Source organism: Alligator sinensis, unplaced genomic scaffold (assembly GCF_000455745.1).
Source record: "Alligator sinensis unplaced genomic scaffold, ASM45574v1 scaffold144_4, whole genome shotgun sequence".
In the NCBI taxonomy this organism is placed as follows: Eukaryota; Metazoa; Chordata; order Crocodylia; family Alligatoridae; genus Alligator; species Alligator sinensis.
This window is the reverse complement of record NW_005842190.1, coordinates 473,577-487,333: the sequence shown is the minus strand read 5'-3', so window position 1 is coordinate 487,333 and position 13,757 is coordinate 473,577. Positions and strand designations below refer to the sequence as shown.

Below are 13,757 nucleotides of genomic sequence, written 5' to 3'. Positions count from 1 at the left end.
CAGAGAGACTTCAGCAAAAATAGCAAGTGAAGCGACTTGCTCACTGCCATGTTATATTAAAGTCAGTGCCTTCATGTCACCACCACATTGGTAATGAACTATGTTTTGTTCAGGCTAAATATTCCTCTTATTAGGGCACTAGTTAGTTCTCTTGGGCCAAAATGTCAGCAGGTATAAATCACCATAGTTCCACTGAAGTCAGAGTTAAGGCATTTATACCAGATAGGCTCTGACCCATTGGTGGATTTATCCTTATGTATGTATTCAGAAGAATCAGGCCTATTTTGTTACTTATAGTTCTGGTTAGGCTAAATGGAAAGTAAAAAGTGCTGCTCTTGTGACCTATACATGTATTCACCTGATTCATAGATTCATAGATGTTAGGGTCGGAAGGGACCTCAATAGATCATCAAGTCCGACCCCCTGCATAGGCAGGAAAGAGGGCTGGGTCTAGATGACCCCAGCTAGATGCGTATCCAACCTCCTCTTGAAGACCCCCAGGGTAGGGGAGAGCACCACCTCCCTTGGGAGCCTGTTCCAGACCTTGGCCACTCTAACTGTGAAGAAGTTCTTCCTAATGTCCAGTCTAAATCTGCTCTCTGCTAGCTTGTGGCCATTATTTCTTGTAACCCCCGGGGGCGCTTTGGTGAATAAAACCTCACCAATTCCGCTCTGTGCCCCCGTGATGAACTTATAGGCAGCCACAAGGTCGCCTCTCAAGTGAAGGTTGCCTCTCAACTGAAACTGATATTCAGTGGTTGTATAAAATGCAACTTAAGGGATCTGAAATATATTTTTAACGGTGAGTATTCGCAACTCATTTTTAATATTTTGGAATTGCAAATGGTTTTTGTTGCTGCTGAAAAGCTATAGGCTATGAGTGCCTATACACGTGCAGGGAGGCTGCTCCGGCGTGCAGTAATTACAGTGGGTTGGAGCAGACTCAGTTAATCGAGTCTGCTGGAGTGTGGCAATTACCCCGTTCCAGTAGACTCCAGTGTCGTGTATATCAGCACCCACACCACCATTTTTCAGCATGGAGGTTGAGCCCTTAAATGGTTCTTGCATCATGGGCAGCCTGTAATAGGTCACATTAATACCTACCTATTTTATAACTCTTAAATACAATAGAATTTCTTGAAGTAGTGCAAAAAGAGGAAGCAAAGGAATTAGTTCTGGCTCTCATTCTGATTGCCATAGACTGTTTAGCATTAGTAAGAATATTGCTGGCTACATGCATAATTGTGATTTCACTATTACTGCTGTAACTTTTTTAAATTTTGTATCAAATTCTTTGATGACACAACAGAGATGATGCATCATAATAAAGTTTTTTTATAAAATGACAAGCATAGGGCCAGTACATTACAATGTACATTACATTTTTATATATGGCATCATTTATACACAGCATCTTATAATTTTTAACAGAATCATCTTAAGCCAAACAAAAGGAAAATTGAATTTAAGGAAAGAAAATATCTGTAGGTAAGGAGGGAACTTTGGATAGATGTGTCAACATCAGGGAAATGATAACCATTTCCAGCTGGATGAATGAAGCATGAGTGAGTAGAGCAGCAGGTTAAGAATAAAGTTATTGAGAAGAAAAGCCAGAACCACCACAGGGCTGTCAAGTGACTCCTGGAACAATTGGCTGCCTTCTATACTACTGAAAACTAATTTAAAATGCAGCCTAAAAGACTCAGGAGCACTGTGTTCTCTCAGTGAGTACATGGATGGCTTTAAAAACCAGAAGGGTAGGTTTGAATTGAAATAAAACAGATAAAAAGTAAGTAAAGTGGATATAGTATAGTGATGATGAGCTGCTTCGGTTTGAGAGAGAGAGAGAAGTAGTTCAATTGAGTTTTATAGTTATATGCATTTGCCTCTCATGTAATAACATAGAAGAAATGAAATATTTCATCATTTAGTAAGCACACCCATTGCCCTTTCATATAAACCCCTTCACATGCAAACGGTGGTGAAATTGGACATGCTCTGTATGCACTCAGGCTTTCTGTAATGCATTTGGTAAGTCAGGGACTTGCAAAATCTTTAATTGATTTATTTTCAGTCAATATTTGCTATATTTCTAAAATAGGTGTTCTCTTGAAAGTGAATTACATCTGTATTTTTATCAGGGAAAGCAAGTTCTGTGATATTTATATTTTTAACTTATAATTTGGAGAAGCCCATTTTGATACTTTATACTCACAGAACACATTACATATAGCCAAGTATTACTCTTCCTTGTCTCTGCACTGGAACCCAGAGGAATGCTTTGTAGCTTTAAGTGACATGCCACCTCAGTCACTCCTGATTAGCATTTAGGTGATAACTTATATGTTCTTGGACAGTTGTACTTGCTGCTGCTGAGTCCTCAAGAGTTTTGCAGGGAAGGAGTAAAAGGAAGTATCTAGCTGAGAATGTGTGTACCTAATGTTTACACCATGCTCAAATCCATGGTATCTCAGTACCTCTGTGATACAAATAACTAGAAGGTGAGATGGCTTCCAGGTAGCTCTTAAGCCATAGACTTGCAATTACTGGGTAAAAATCAGCATCTTGTGTTATGCAGGAGGTCTGATATCATGATGGTCTCTCTTGGCCTTAAAACTCTAGGAATTAAAATCTATGAGAATAAAAAAGCAGTTTTGATAATGATGGAAGTTTTTTACCAAATGATTGGTTGATACTATATAATACCTGTTGTCAGTCAACCCATTGGACAATGGAATTATTGACAAATTTGTCTAATATGTCTCATATTTATATGCTGTCTAAAATACTACATAGAGGACATCATTCTGTCAGTTCTCAGATGCTCTCTCAGGTTATACACAGATAATTGGTAACCATTATTGATCCAGGTTATTAAGAGAGACATCAGAGCATTGCCGTTTGATCTGCTCAACAAATGGCAACTCCACATTTGGTAGAGTAGTATTCTATTAAATGACATCTCATGTTTAATTATTTGCTTATTCCTTTGCCTCGCATTCCAACTTCATGTTTAATCTGCCAAAGTAATCAAATTAAGCAACTCATTGCAGACTTTGGAGGCTTTGCATGTCAACAGTTGGCAACAGTATAGAGCACTGAAATGATGTGTGTACATGAAATCAGCATAATGTTTTTTTAACTTGTGTGTTAAGAGTAAGAGAAGTGTGAGAAATATTACTCTATAATTCAAGTTGCTGACTATTGCATGACTATAATAAGAATCAGTTATTTGTAATGTTTCTCACACAGCTCCTTAGGCCTCCTGCTTTTATCTTCTGAAATAATATTATTGAAACTAGGACAGAACCCTCCACTGAAGAAGTCAGATAATAATTATGGAGCATTATAGTAGACTCAAGCTGGCAGGGACTTATGCCACCAAAATATTCACATAGAGGGTTATGAACTCTTATTCAACCAACTTGGTTTACTTTTCTCTTTGCCTAAAGTTTCTTTCAACCCAACAAATCGTGATGAGATTTCGTACATGTGTTTCAGGCTTTTGTGGTCCTTTTTTGCACACTTTGACAAAATTTGGATCTGATTGTGGCTATGGAGGGGTCTGTGCGAGTCTTTAAGGGGAGCAGAGAGTGTACCTCTTTGTATTTATTGGCACAGTTTCTCCACATGCTGATCCTTGTGCTTTCCATTACAGTGTATCAGGTGGATTCAAGGACCATGGGTATTTCCACCTTCTTTTGCACTTCCTATTTTTTGGGTAGCAGAAACAAGCAGTGTCTATGTTTTCTACAGCACAGAGGCTTTTCAGCCACATTAAGTAAAGAAAGAAGTCTCTCTCACTCCAGGTCTCTGTTTGGGAACCATCCCTGATTGAAAACTGGTAAAACTGAGATAGGGAGGGAAAGTCATCTCCATGGCTCCTTACAGACATTAAAACAACCCAAACAAACCATTTTACCAGAAGAAGCAGTGCGTTAGTTTGATCCAAGCAGTGCATTAGTTAGCAGTGCGTTGTATAGATCCGGTGCTTCAGTGCTACTTTTTGGTGCTTTTATCTAATAGCTGATTCAATCATCTATTAGATAAAAATGGCAAAAAGCCCCACTAAAGCTCTGGATCTATACAGATGTTGGGCGAGCTGGGTCCAGCTAATGGGATGCCTCTTCTGGGCATGAGCTGGGCTTTGCACAGTATTGTGCCAAGTTTAAAGTAAAGCACTGTTTGTTTTTAATGACTGTAAGCGGACCTTTTGTCTATTGCAGTGCATTGGTAAATATCTTTTGTAACATCCCCTGGTGATGGATTTCTCTGATGGGGTGTGTTGGTTGAGGATTCTGCTACATTGACATCACAAGGGATTGTTTGTTTTGGTTGACTGTGCAACAGATTTGAAGACCTTTTTGTTTCTTTTTCTTCTAGGGTTTGTGAATTAGAAGAGCTGGGAGAGCTGTCTCCCTGTTGGGAAAGCCTTCGTCGACAAATAGTTACTCAGTACCAAACGATTATACTAACTTATCAGGAAAACCTAACTGACCTCCATCAGTACAAAGGTTAGCAAAATTTATTTTCAGTAACAATGGGTAATGTGTTCCAGTCCTGTGTTCCTTTTAAAAAACCACATTCACAAGCAAAAAATGTTGCTTTAGTCTTGGTTTAATAGAAAAAAATATTAGAACCAAACATTTTTACTCTTTTTGCTTTGCCAAGAAGTTAACTTAGAACTTCTTATCATTAGTTATTTTTGCAACTTAACTTAGCAAAGAAGGCACAATGAATAAAGTTGTGGGGGAGAGGTAGGTGATCTCCAGTTTCAAATTTTTCATGATATTTTTTTAAATAACTTACACTCAGCACAATAAATTATATTAGCTTGATCTCCCAAATTCTCTTCTATAAGCTTTCACTGGCAATATAACTTGCTAAATTTCACATAATTAATAACGAACAATATTTGTGTAATGAAGGAAGTTATGGGTATATATCTTTGCCAGTGTACACTCCTCATTCAGCATAATAATAGGGAGGAACCTATTATGTAGTGAACTGGCCTCAGAAATCCCTGGTGCATTGCTGTTCGTTGTATAATGATATTTTATGACACTTTATAATAAATACTGTATATGTATGCATGTGTGCACTTGTGTGTAAAAATGTTTATTTTTCTATAACCAAAAATCTCTGTGTTTCTGTGTGTTACTTGTTTGGCTGCATTTCCTACACTTGGTGGACTCTCTGCACCCTGATAGATGGTATATTTATTGTGCAGTTAACATATTAATTTCATGATAAATTATAACATGGCACACATTCTGCCAATTTATGGTGCAATAACATGGCAAGCCAGGCACAAAGATGTTCCATATCTAATAAATAGCTAAGCTAAAAAGCTAGGCACTTTAATTTGAACGTGTAGCATATTTGACATCTGGCTGGACTGCACAGATTTAGGTATGGGCACATGGGGAGCTTATCAGCTGCATGGTATAGCCCTGAATTGGGCTGAAACACATGCCTTTAAGTAGTGGTGCCCCAGAAACTCATCAGCTAATGGGCTTCCCATGCACCAAGTCACATAGTTGCCCTGCCTTGGGCTGTACTGTGCAGTTTTCAGCTTGCCACCATGCGGGGAGCTCATCATCTGAGGGCTCTCTATTCGCTGGCACCTAAAGCCCACAATGCAGGCCGATGGCAGGCTGCACTGTGAAGCTTTCTGTTTGTCAACACACCAGGAGCCTATGAACTCCCTGTGTCTTGGCAAGATGAAAAGGCACTTCAGGAAATAGAGCATGGTCACAATACCAGGCTCCCCACACATGCAGTCACATTATTGAGATCTGGGAAATTTTATCACAGATCTCCAAAATCACACATCCTGCCATGCACATCTGGCTGGCAGGATGCACAGTTTTGGGGATTTAGGATAAAATTTGTCAGATTCCAATCCTGTGCTAAATTAACATCTGCCAGGGGCCTAAAATGATGATTTTATTGACATTTTAGGAGGATTCAGTATGCTGCTACTTTTCTTTTCTTATGGGAGTTATTTGATTCCTGTGTTTTTTCATAAGAAGGAATGTATATGTGAAATAATGTAATGGCTTAATAACTAAATGAGAAGTAAGGCAGTGGAACTCCTGTGTGCTGGCCTCTTTACACAGTAGAAGAATTTCATTGTGAAAGCACAAAACAGTAATGAACTGCATTAGGAATAGTGATCTTCCTGTGATTCCAGTTTAAAAAAATCTGTAAGCAGTTCATAAGATAAGAGTGAAACCAAATGCAACTGCTGTCAAGTTTTACAGTCCACAGATACTAAAGTTGCATCTTGTGTTTCTTCTCGGATTCCTAGAAGGAAAGGGTATAATTAGAATATGAATTACTGAGCCCAGACCTGGTATTGCTCTATGCATAATGGATAGCCAGAAGTACCAGAGCAATTACTGGTGGTGAAGATTACATTATTTGGCAGTTGATATTGTTGCTTATTTACTTTCTTAACTACTTTCTTGAGACTTCCATCCAACAAATCACTTCAGCTCATGCTCGTTTTTTATGTTCCCCTTGAAGTCAGTGGGACTAATGCACATGCCTAAAGCCAAGCATGTGTCAAAATGCATTTCTGGATCAAGTCCAAGGAGCTGTAACAGTAAGATAATAGTCCAGTACTGAAATGTAAACTTCTCTGTTCCTTAGTTAGCTTCCAGTTCCGCAAGGTACTAAAGCATGTGTTTAAAAGTTATGCAAACTTAAATAGCTTGCTGACACTTAAGTACTTTGTACATAAGTACCTAAGGACATATCACATTCCAGTTTGCTCTTCAGATTAGTATCTGTGCTTCACATGATCCAATAACTAATATTTATTATTATTAATATTTGATAAACAGAGTAATCTATTATGCTGAGCCTCAGAATACCTCAATTGTTGGCATCTAATTCAGTTGTATTTGGTAGCATATACTACATAGTCTATAAAGTTGAAGAGAGTAGAGGTATCATAACACCTGTGTTTTCCTAGCATAGTTCCCAGTATGTGGAGTGAAGTAGAAAATGTGTTCAGCTGTTGGTTTTTTTTTTAAAAGGATGTGATTTCCTGATTCCTTTTAGAATTGGATTTATTAAATATATATATTTTTCAGGTTCTTGTGTCATCTTGTGCTTTTCTCTAAGTCTTGCTTACAGTGAGAACATGTTCCATCAAAGATGAATATATTACTGTCCTCCAGTACCATAGGGTTAATTACAGGATTTTTAGGACATAGCAGCTTCTCACTAAAATAGATTTTAAATGAATCCTATTATCACCCTTCCATTTCTACAGTCATACAGTTTATTGCTGATTGCATGGGCCTCAGGAGCACAAGTTCCCACTGACCAGAAGACTAGTTGTCATACTTTGGCCCAGCATTACCTTCACCTTGTCTACAGCTGTGCATCAGGTGTGGAAGGGAGCCCTATCCCACATTGCCTCTGGGAGCAGCAAAGGTTTTAAAGTGCAGATACAGAATAAATATGTCTCTCTCACATTTCTCAGGTCCCTCGTTTAAAGCAAGCAGCTTGAAAGCTGATAAAAAACTGGAATTTGTTCCTACAAATTTACACATCCAGAGAATGAGAGTCCAGGATGATGCAGGATCAGGTACGTCTCTCTCATTGTCTCATATATTTATGTTTTCCCCTTTTTTTTGGACTTCCATTTTCCCTTCCACAGCTCAGTTTCTGCAAACCAGTGCAGCTTCTGTGCTGTGCTAAACTAACTAACATTGCATAACACCTACCCTCCTTGGACCTCAGAACGCTTTTACTAAAAAAAAAAAGTAAGTATCATTATTCCTGTTTTTATTTTATGGTAAAATTGAGTGGTGGAGTGCCTTCCTTCTCCTCTCACCAGATTTGCAGTCCTTTTCTTTTTGTGCTGAATTAAACTTCAATGTCCCTTTTTAGGTTTTAGGATCCTTTCAGGTTGTGTCATGATGTCAAAGTCCTGCCTGTTGGATTTTTTTTATGTAGTTACTTTATTTCACTGTAGCCAGGACAAATCCAATATTTTGTATTAATGTATAAGGACCATAATACTTGCAAAAAAGTATTAGTAGTAATATCCACAAAAAAAGGTCTAATTTTTCAGCCCCTTTCACCTGTCTCCAGATGGGAGAGATGCATAGTTTGGCAAGTATCAAGGTTAATCCCTCTTCCTTATATCCAACGTGTTTTGCATTTGTCAGTCTTGTAAATCAAGACAGAGAGATCTAGGTTTGTAGGACTTGGCAGCTCCTTAAGGCCATTGAAACAGTTCAAGCTTACTGTAGATCTCAGATCTGTTTGGAAGGGCCCCAATTTTGAGGAGAAGGGAAGGGGAGGGTTGAGAAAATTATGTTTTGAGTAGTTTAAATTTCCACAGATATTCAAGCAAAAGTGAAGAGGGTGAACTTTCATTTGTAAGCACTTTTTGTCCATCCCAGATCAGAATTACGACATAGTGACCATAGGTGCGCCAGCAGCTCATTGTCAAGGCTTTAAATCAGGTGGCCTACGGAAAAAACTGCATAAATTTGAGGAGGCAAAGAAACAGTAAGTAGACGAATTGTTATAAAAGTTGTCACTTGATTTTATCTAATGCTCCATGCTAATGATTTGGACAATAAGCTCACCATTTCACCTTTTTGTAATATCTACATTTAGAAGTTCTACTATATAAAGTGAACATTATCGTATGTCTTTTATAAAGAGGGAGAAGGAAAAAAGTTTCCCTTTTGTTCTTTCTTATTGTTATTAAATTGAAAAATCATTATGATTTCTTAGGACTTTTAATATTTCAGGATAGTTAAATTATGGTATTTTACTTTTCTAGTTTAACTCTTGAAGGTACTTTAGTGCTGAGTTTATTTCCTCTCTGATTACAGGTTTGGGGATTGTTGTTAAGCTCTCCCTATTTTTGGTAATGGATAGGGCAGAGGTCCCAAGTGTGTTGACCATCAGATCCTCAAATGTTTTTTGCAGCCACAGAAAATTAAAAGTGAGGTTGACAGGGAGAGCAAAGCATAATGTTGCCAACAGTGTGTTACTTGCTTGATTTTGTTGTCCGTCAGTCACAGAAAACTGGGGACTACAGAAGCAGGGCAACCTGTAGTGCCACTTGAACTTCAGAGTCAGACCAGCATATATTTTGGTAGTTAGACCGGTACAAACCTCTGCTTCCCATAAATGTCTGACATACAGGATGTGGCAGGAAGAAAAAGCTGAAACATCAATAGGGTGGGCTGACGTTTCTGTTGTTGTTGGTTTCATAGTCCTGTATTGGTCTACTGATGTACTTACATGGACCTGTCACTCCGGTGTCTTAAGTAACTAAACCACCTGTTGGTGTGAACAGACAGACAAATTATACAAAATTAAAGTACCATGCATCGGTTGATCTGCAGTAGTTATTCCATTCGTCCATACTTTTCCACAGTAAGTTAAAGCTAGACCAGGGCAATTTACCTCAGTTGAAATAAATACTAGATGAGCCTAATTTAGCTTCCACTTAGCATGGGATGGGGTGACTAACATAATAGTTATCACAGAGAAGACGACAGATAATAATTCACACCCCACCAAAACATCTGCTTTTAATTTGGTACAATTCACTCAGCTCTACACACCCAGTCTTGTATCTCAAGCCTTCATTTCCAACCAGCGTTTTTCTCCTGAGCCTTTACAAAGCAGCCATCTCTGTGCATATGAAAATTGCATGTCTTATTTCTGAGTTGAAATAAGCTTTTCTGCCGGTAATATCCTTATCAGGAGATAGCACAGATTACAGGCCCTTCTTCTGTTTATTGATCTCTCCCCCTCCAATGTTAATTTAGAACAAATGACAGCCCACAGGCTGCATGTGGCCCTCAAATGGTTAAATCATGGTTCACAGGGCTGAAAAGTCTGCATCAGGGCAGTGATGGCATTAACATCCATGATTGTCAGAGTCTCTGTTGACGGGGCCAGCACTCAGGAAGTTAATGCTGTTGCCACTTGCCCCACATTATTTTTTTTCACGTTGAGATCCCTGTTGGGGGATGCTTTTTGGTGGCAGTAGGCAAGTGGCAGCAGTGTTAAACCCATGTATTTACAGATTGAGATCCCTATTGGGGATGCCTTTTAGCAGTAGGGCAAGCAGTGATGGTATGGTCAGCACACAAGAGTTAACACTGCTGTTACCTGCCCCACTGCTGGACATGGGTTGTCTGGCCCAGAAGAAGCCCGTTGGTCCAGACCTGCCCTACAAACCCAAATGGATTGGACAGCCCTGATCTTAAAACATTTTGTCAGTTTTGTAACAAACCATATAATGGTGAGCAAGGATGAATACTATACCTACCAAGATAATTGTAAGAGGTATTAGATCACATGAATGTCAGATCAAGCAGGCTTCTTACACTTCATCCTCAGAGCATAACCAGGCATTTTTGTCTGTGCTCACTTGGGGACATACAAGTCAAATAAAAAATAGGATGCCCTGAGGCTTGGAATAACAGCATGTATTGACTCAAAAGAACTTGTCCTACATATTACATGCATCACATCAGAAACCCAAAGGATAGAACCAGAAACATAGTAATTGTTCATAACACAAGCAAAAGAGCCAGAAACAATGCAAAATAAATAAAATTAGTAAAAAAAAATATATCCCCACTTTAGTAAGTGCAAAAAATACTGCAGGTGCAAGGCAGTGGATAGTGGCTAGTTGTGGAATCCTTTGATATATATTTTTTTTTTTTTGGCCAGAATTAGCTCTATGGCCTGTATTGTCAAAAAGGGAGGGCTAATGATCATAGTGATTCCTTCTGACCTTAAACATGTATTCATTTACAAATATCATTATCTTAAGAGTAGCAAGATCCCATCACTTGAATGCTGTATGACATGTTTTGTAAAAAGAAAGCACACTTTGATAACTAAATAAAAGGTGTGAAGAGTCTAATCTGTCCTTGTGTATAAACTGCTGAAGCGATATAAATGGAATTTTATCAAATAATGTAAGATTATAATGTTACAAACTCCTTAACAAGCAGGACTCCCTTTTTGTGGATTTGTTCACTTTGATACAAACCAATGTAACAGAAAAGAAATGGTCAGCCTGTAGCATGTGTGCCATAACTGGCATGGGCAGCCTCTATGTGTGGCATGCAGCACAGTTCAGGGAGGGGACAGGCAGCACAGTAGCAGACAGGGCAGGAAACAGAAAGAAGAGCAGCAGATCAGGCAGGGAGCATGGGTTGGGGAGCAGGAAGCAGACCCGCAGATTGGGGTGGAAGGGTACAGAGTGGCACTTGGAGAGGTGCCAGGGCTAATTTGTAGCACACCTGCCAAAAAGGTAGGCCCCAATATAGTAGAACTTTATTCCATCTTTCTTCATTTTCATTGCTGAGTAAAAAAAGATTTTATTTTTTCCTTGCTTATTGGCAAAACTGTTCCTTGCACATGTGTAACACTCTAAATGAATACCATGATCATCTGACATTCTTTAGTATGTGCATTTTTTTGCTTCCAGGTTTAATCACATGTACATGCATTATTGAAAATATTAAACAAATAAGATATTTTCCCAGACATTGCTTTTTTCTGCTTTTGGTATTTGCTAACAACCTGCTAATTTTATTTTGGTTTGTTTTTTTTTTAGCAGTTATGAGGAATGTTGGTGAGTTTTCTGTTTCTGGGAGTTTGTGGAGAGAACTTTTTTTTGTTGTTTTTTATTTCCCTTTCTTTGGCAAAGATCAGTGTGCTTTAAAATGTACAGGGTGTTTTAGTGTCACGAGTCATGGCACCACTATTTGTGCTTCAAATGACTGTAGGTGCTTAGTAGAACATGATGTATGAATGAATTTGTTTTTCCATCTGCAATGTTTATTTTTAATGAACAGCTAATTTTAGAGCTTTCCTTGATTACGAGACTGCAAATTTGAACAAAACAATATTCTCTATTACTTCCAGTGAGAGGAGGTTGCACTTAGTGGAAGAGAGATAGCTGCGCAATATGTTTTTTTTAACGTTCTCTTCTCCTAGTAATGGAAGAAAGGTGACATAATACATTGTTTTAAGTTCTTATGATGTCACAGTAGATTTCCATTTTTTTTTTAATTTGTGCGTTTAAATGTGTTCCTAAGCCTTGTGCATTTTCCCATTTAATTTTATAGCTACTTCATAGTATCATCATAGTTTCATAGTAGCTAGGGTCAGGAGGGACCTGAACAGATCATCTAGCCTGACCCCCTTCCAGATTTTGGCCACCCTAACTGTAAAATATTGCCTTCTGATCTCTAACCTAAACCTGTTCTTCATCAGCTTATTACCATTGTTCCTTGTCACCCCAGGTGGTGCTGGGGAGAAAAGGGCTCTGCCTATTTGCTGTTGATCTCCCCTGATGAGCTTGTAGGCAGCCACCTCTTGCTGAGGCTGAACAGGTTCAAGTCCTTCAGTCTCTCCTCGTAGGGCCTGTTCTGCTGCCCTCTCACCAAGCAGGTGGCCCTCCTCTGAACCCTCTCCAGGCTGGCCACATCCCTTTTGAAGTGCAGCACCCAGTACTGGACACAGTACTCCAACTGCGGCCTGACCAAAGTCACATAGAGGGGGAATATCACTTCTCTGGACCAGCTTGAGATGCACCTTTGGATGCATGACAAGGTATGGCTGGCCTTGCTGTCTGCGATCTGGCATTGGTGGCTCATGTTCATCTTGGAGTCAATAATGACTCCGAGATCCCTTTCCGCCTCTGTGCTTTCAAGAAGGGAACTCCCCAACCTGTATGTATGCTGTGGATTCCTTCTTCCAAGGTGCAGCACCCTGCATTTGTCTACGTTGAACCCCATCCTATTCTCTTCTGCCCACTTCTGTAGTCTGTCTAAATCTCGTTGCAGCCTCTTTCTCCCTTCAAGTGTGTCCACCTGGCCCTACATCTTAGTGTCATCAGCAAACTTGGACAGCGTGCTTTCCACCCCCTTGTCCAAGTCGCTGATGAAGACGTTAAACAGTGCGGGCCCAAGGGCCGAGCCCTGGAGTACCCCACTGCTCACATCTCTCCAGGTTGAACTTTGTAAAGTTCAGTACTATAAGAGAACAGAATAAAATATAGGGCTAATGGCACAGCAGTGCTCTTGCTCTGAATTAGTTCTGTGAGCTAGCTTTTCTGGAGCCAAGTAGAAAGTCCACAGATATCAACTGAAGGCTCACATTGATTTTGATGACTTTTGGATTGGGCCTTCAAATTGGACCACATGTAACTTCCAGAAGTACCACAGCATGTACATGCTGCATTTAGCACTTTATACAGCAGGCGTTACGTGACTGTGGTTTGCTTTGCTTTGCTTTGCTTTGCTTTGTGGGGGTTACATTTCATATATCAAAATCTATTACTTGGGCAGTATAGCTTACCTTTATAAAACAACAGCTGTTCATTTGAAAGCACAATTGCAGATTGGAAACTGAATATGTGTGAACTTCATACCATAAAATTTCTTTCCTCTGGCATTCCCAGTGAATGTTTGCTGGTTTTGCTTTAAAAAAACCCCAACCAAATAATAAGAGTCAAATCTGAACATGCTGCATGGCCTTCCTCCCAGATACATTACCTTGCTGCATGATAACCCCACTGTAGTGGAAAGAAATTGCTCAGAGGCATTGTCACTAAGAGCACTGGTCAATGTGGCATAAAAGTCCTAAAAGAGGAGATCTGTTTCATGTGAGGTGAGGAGTGTTGAGGAATGGTTTCCCTCCACTCCCTGCAGATAGGTGTGTGACCAGAGGAACACAGATAATGC

At 39.4% G+C, this 13,757-nt stretch overlaps 1 protein-coding gene across 11 annotated transcripts in view; it reads left to right on the top strand.

The window, feature by feature from the left end:
* Window positions 1-13,757, top strand: part of INPP4A (inositol polyphosphate-4-phosphatase type I A) — a 203,496-nt gene that overhangs the window by 143,670 nt on the left and 46,069 nt on the right. For all 11 annotated transcript variants that reach the window (XM_025207241.1, XM_014521173.2, XM_025207237.1 and 8 more), the window contains exons 12-14: window positions 4,384-4,514; window positions 7,499-7,603; window positions 8,427-8,535. In XM_025207241.1, the coding sequence (XP_025063026.1) occupies window positions 4,384-4,514; window positions 7,499-7,603; window positions 8,427-8,535 (345 nt within the window). The remainder of the gene's footprint in view (window positions 1-4,383; window positions 4,515-7,498; window positions 7,604-8,426; window positions 8,536-13,757) is intronic.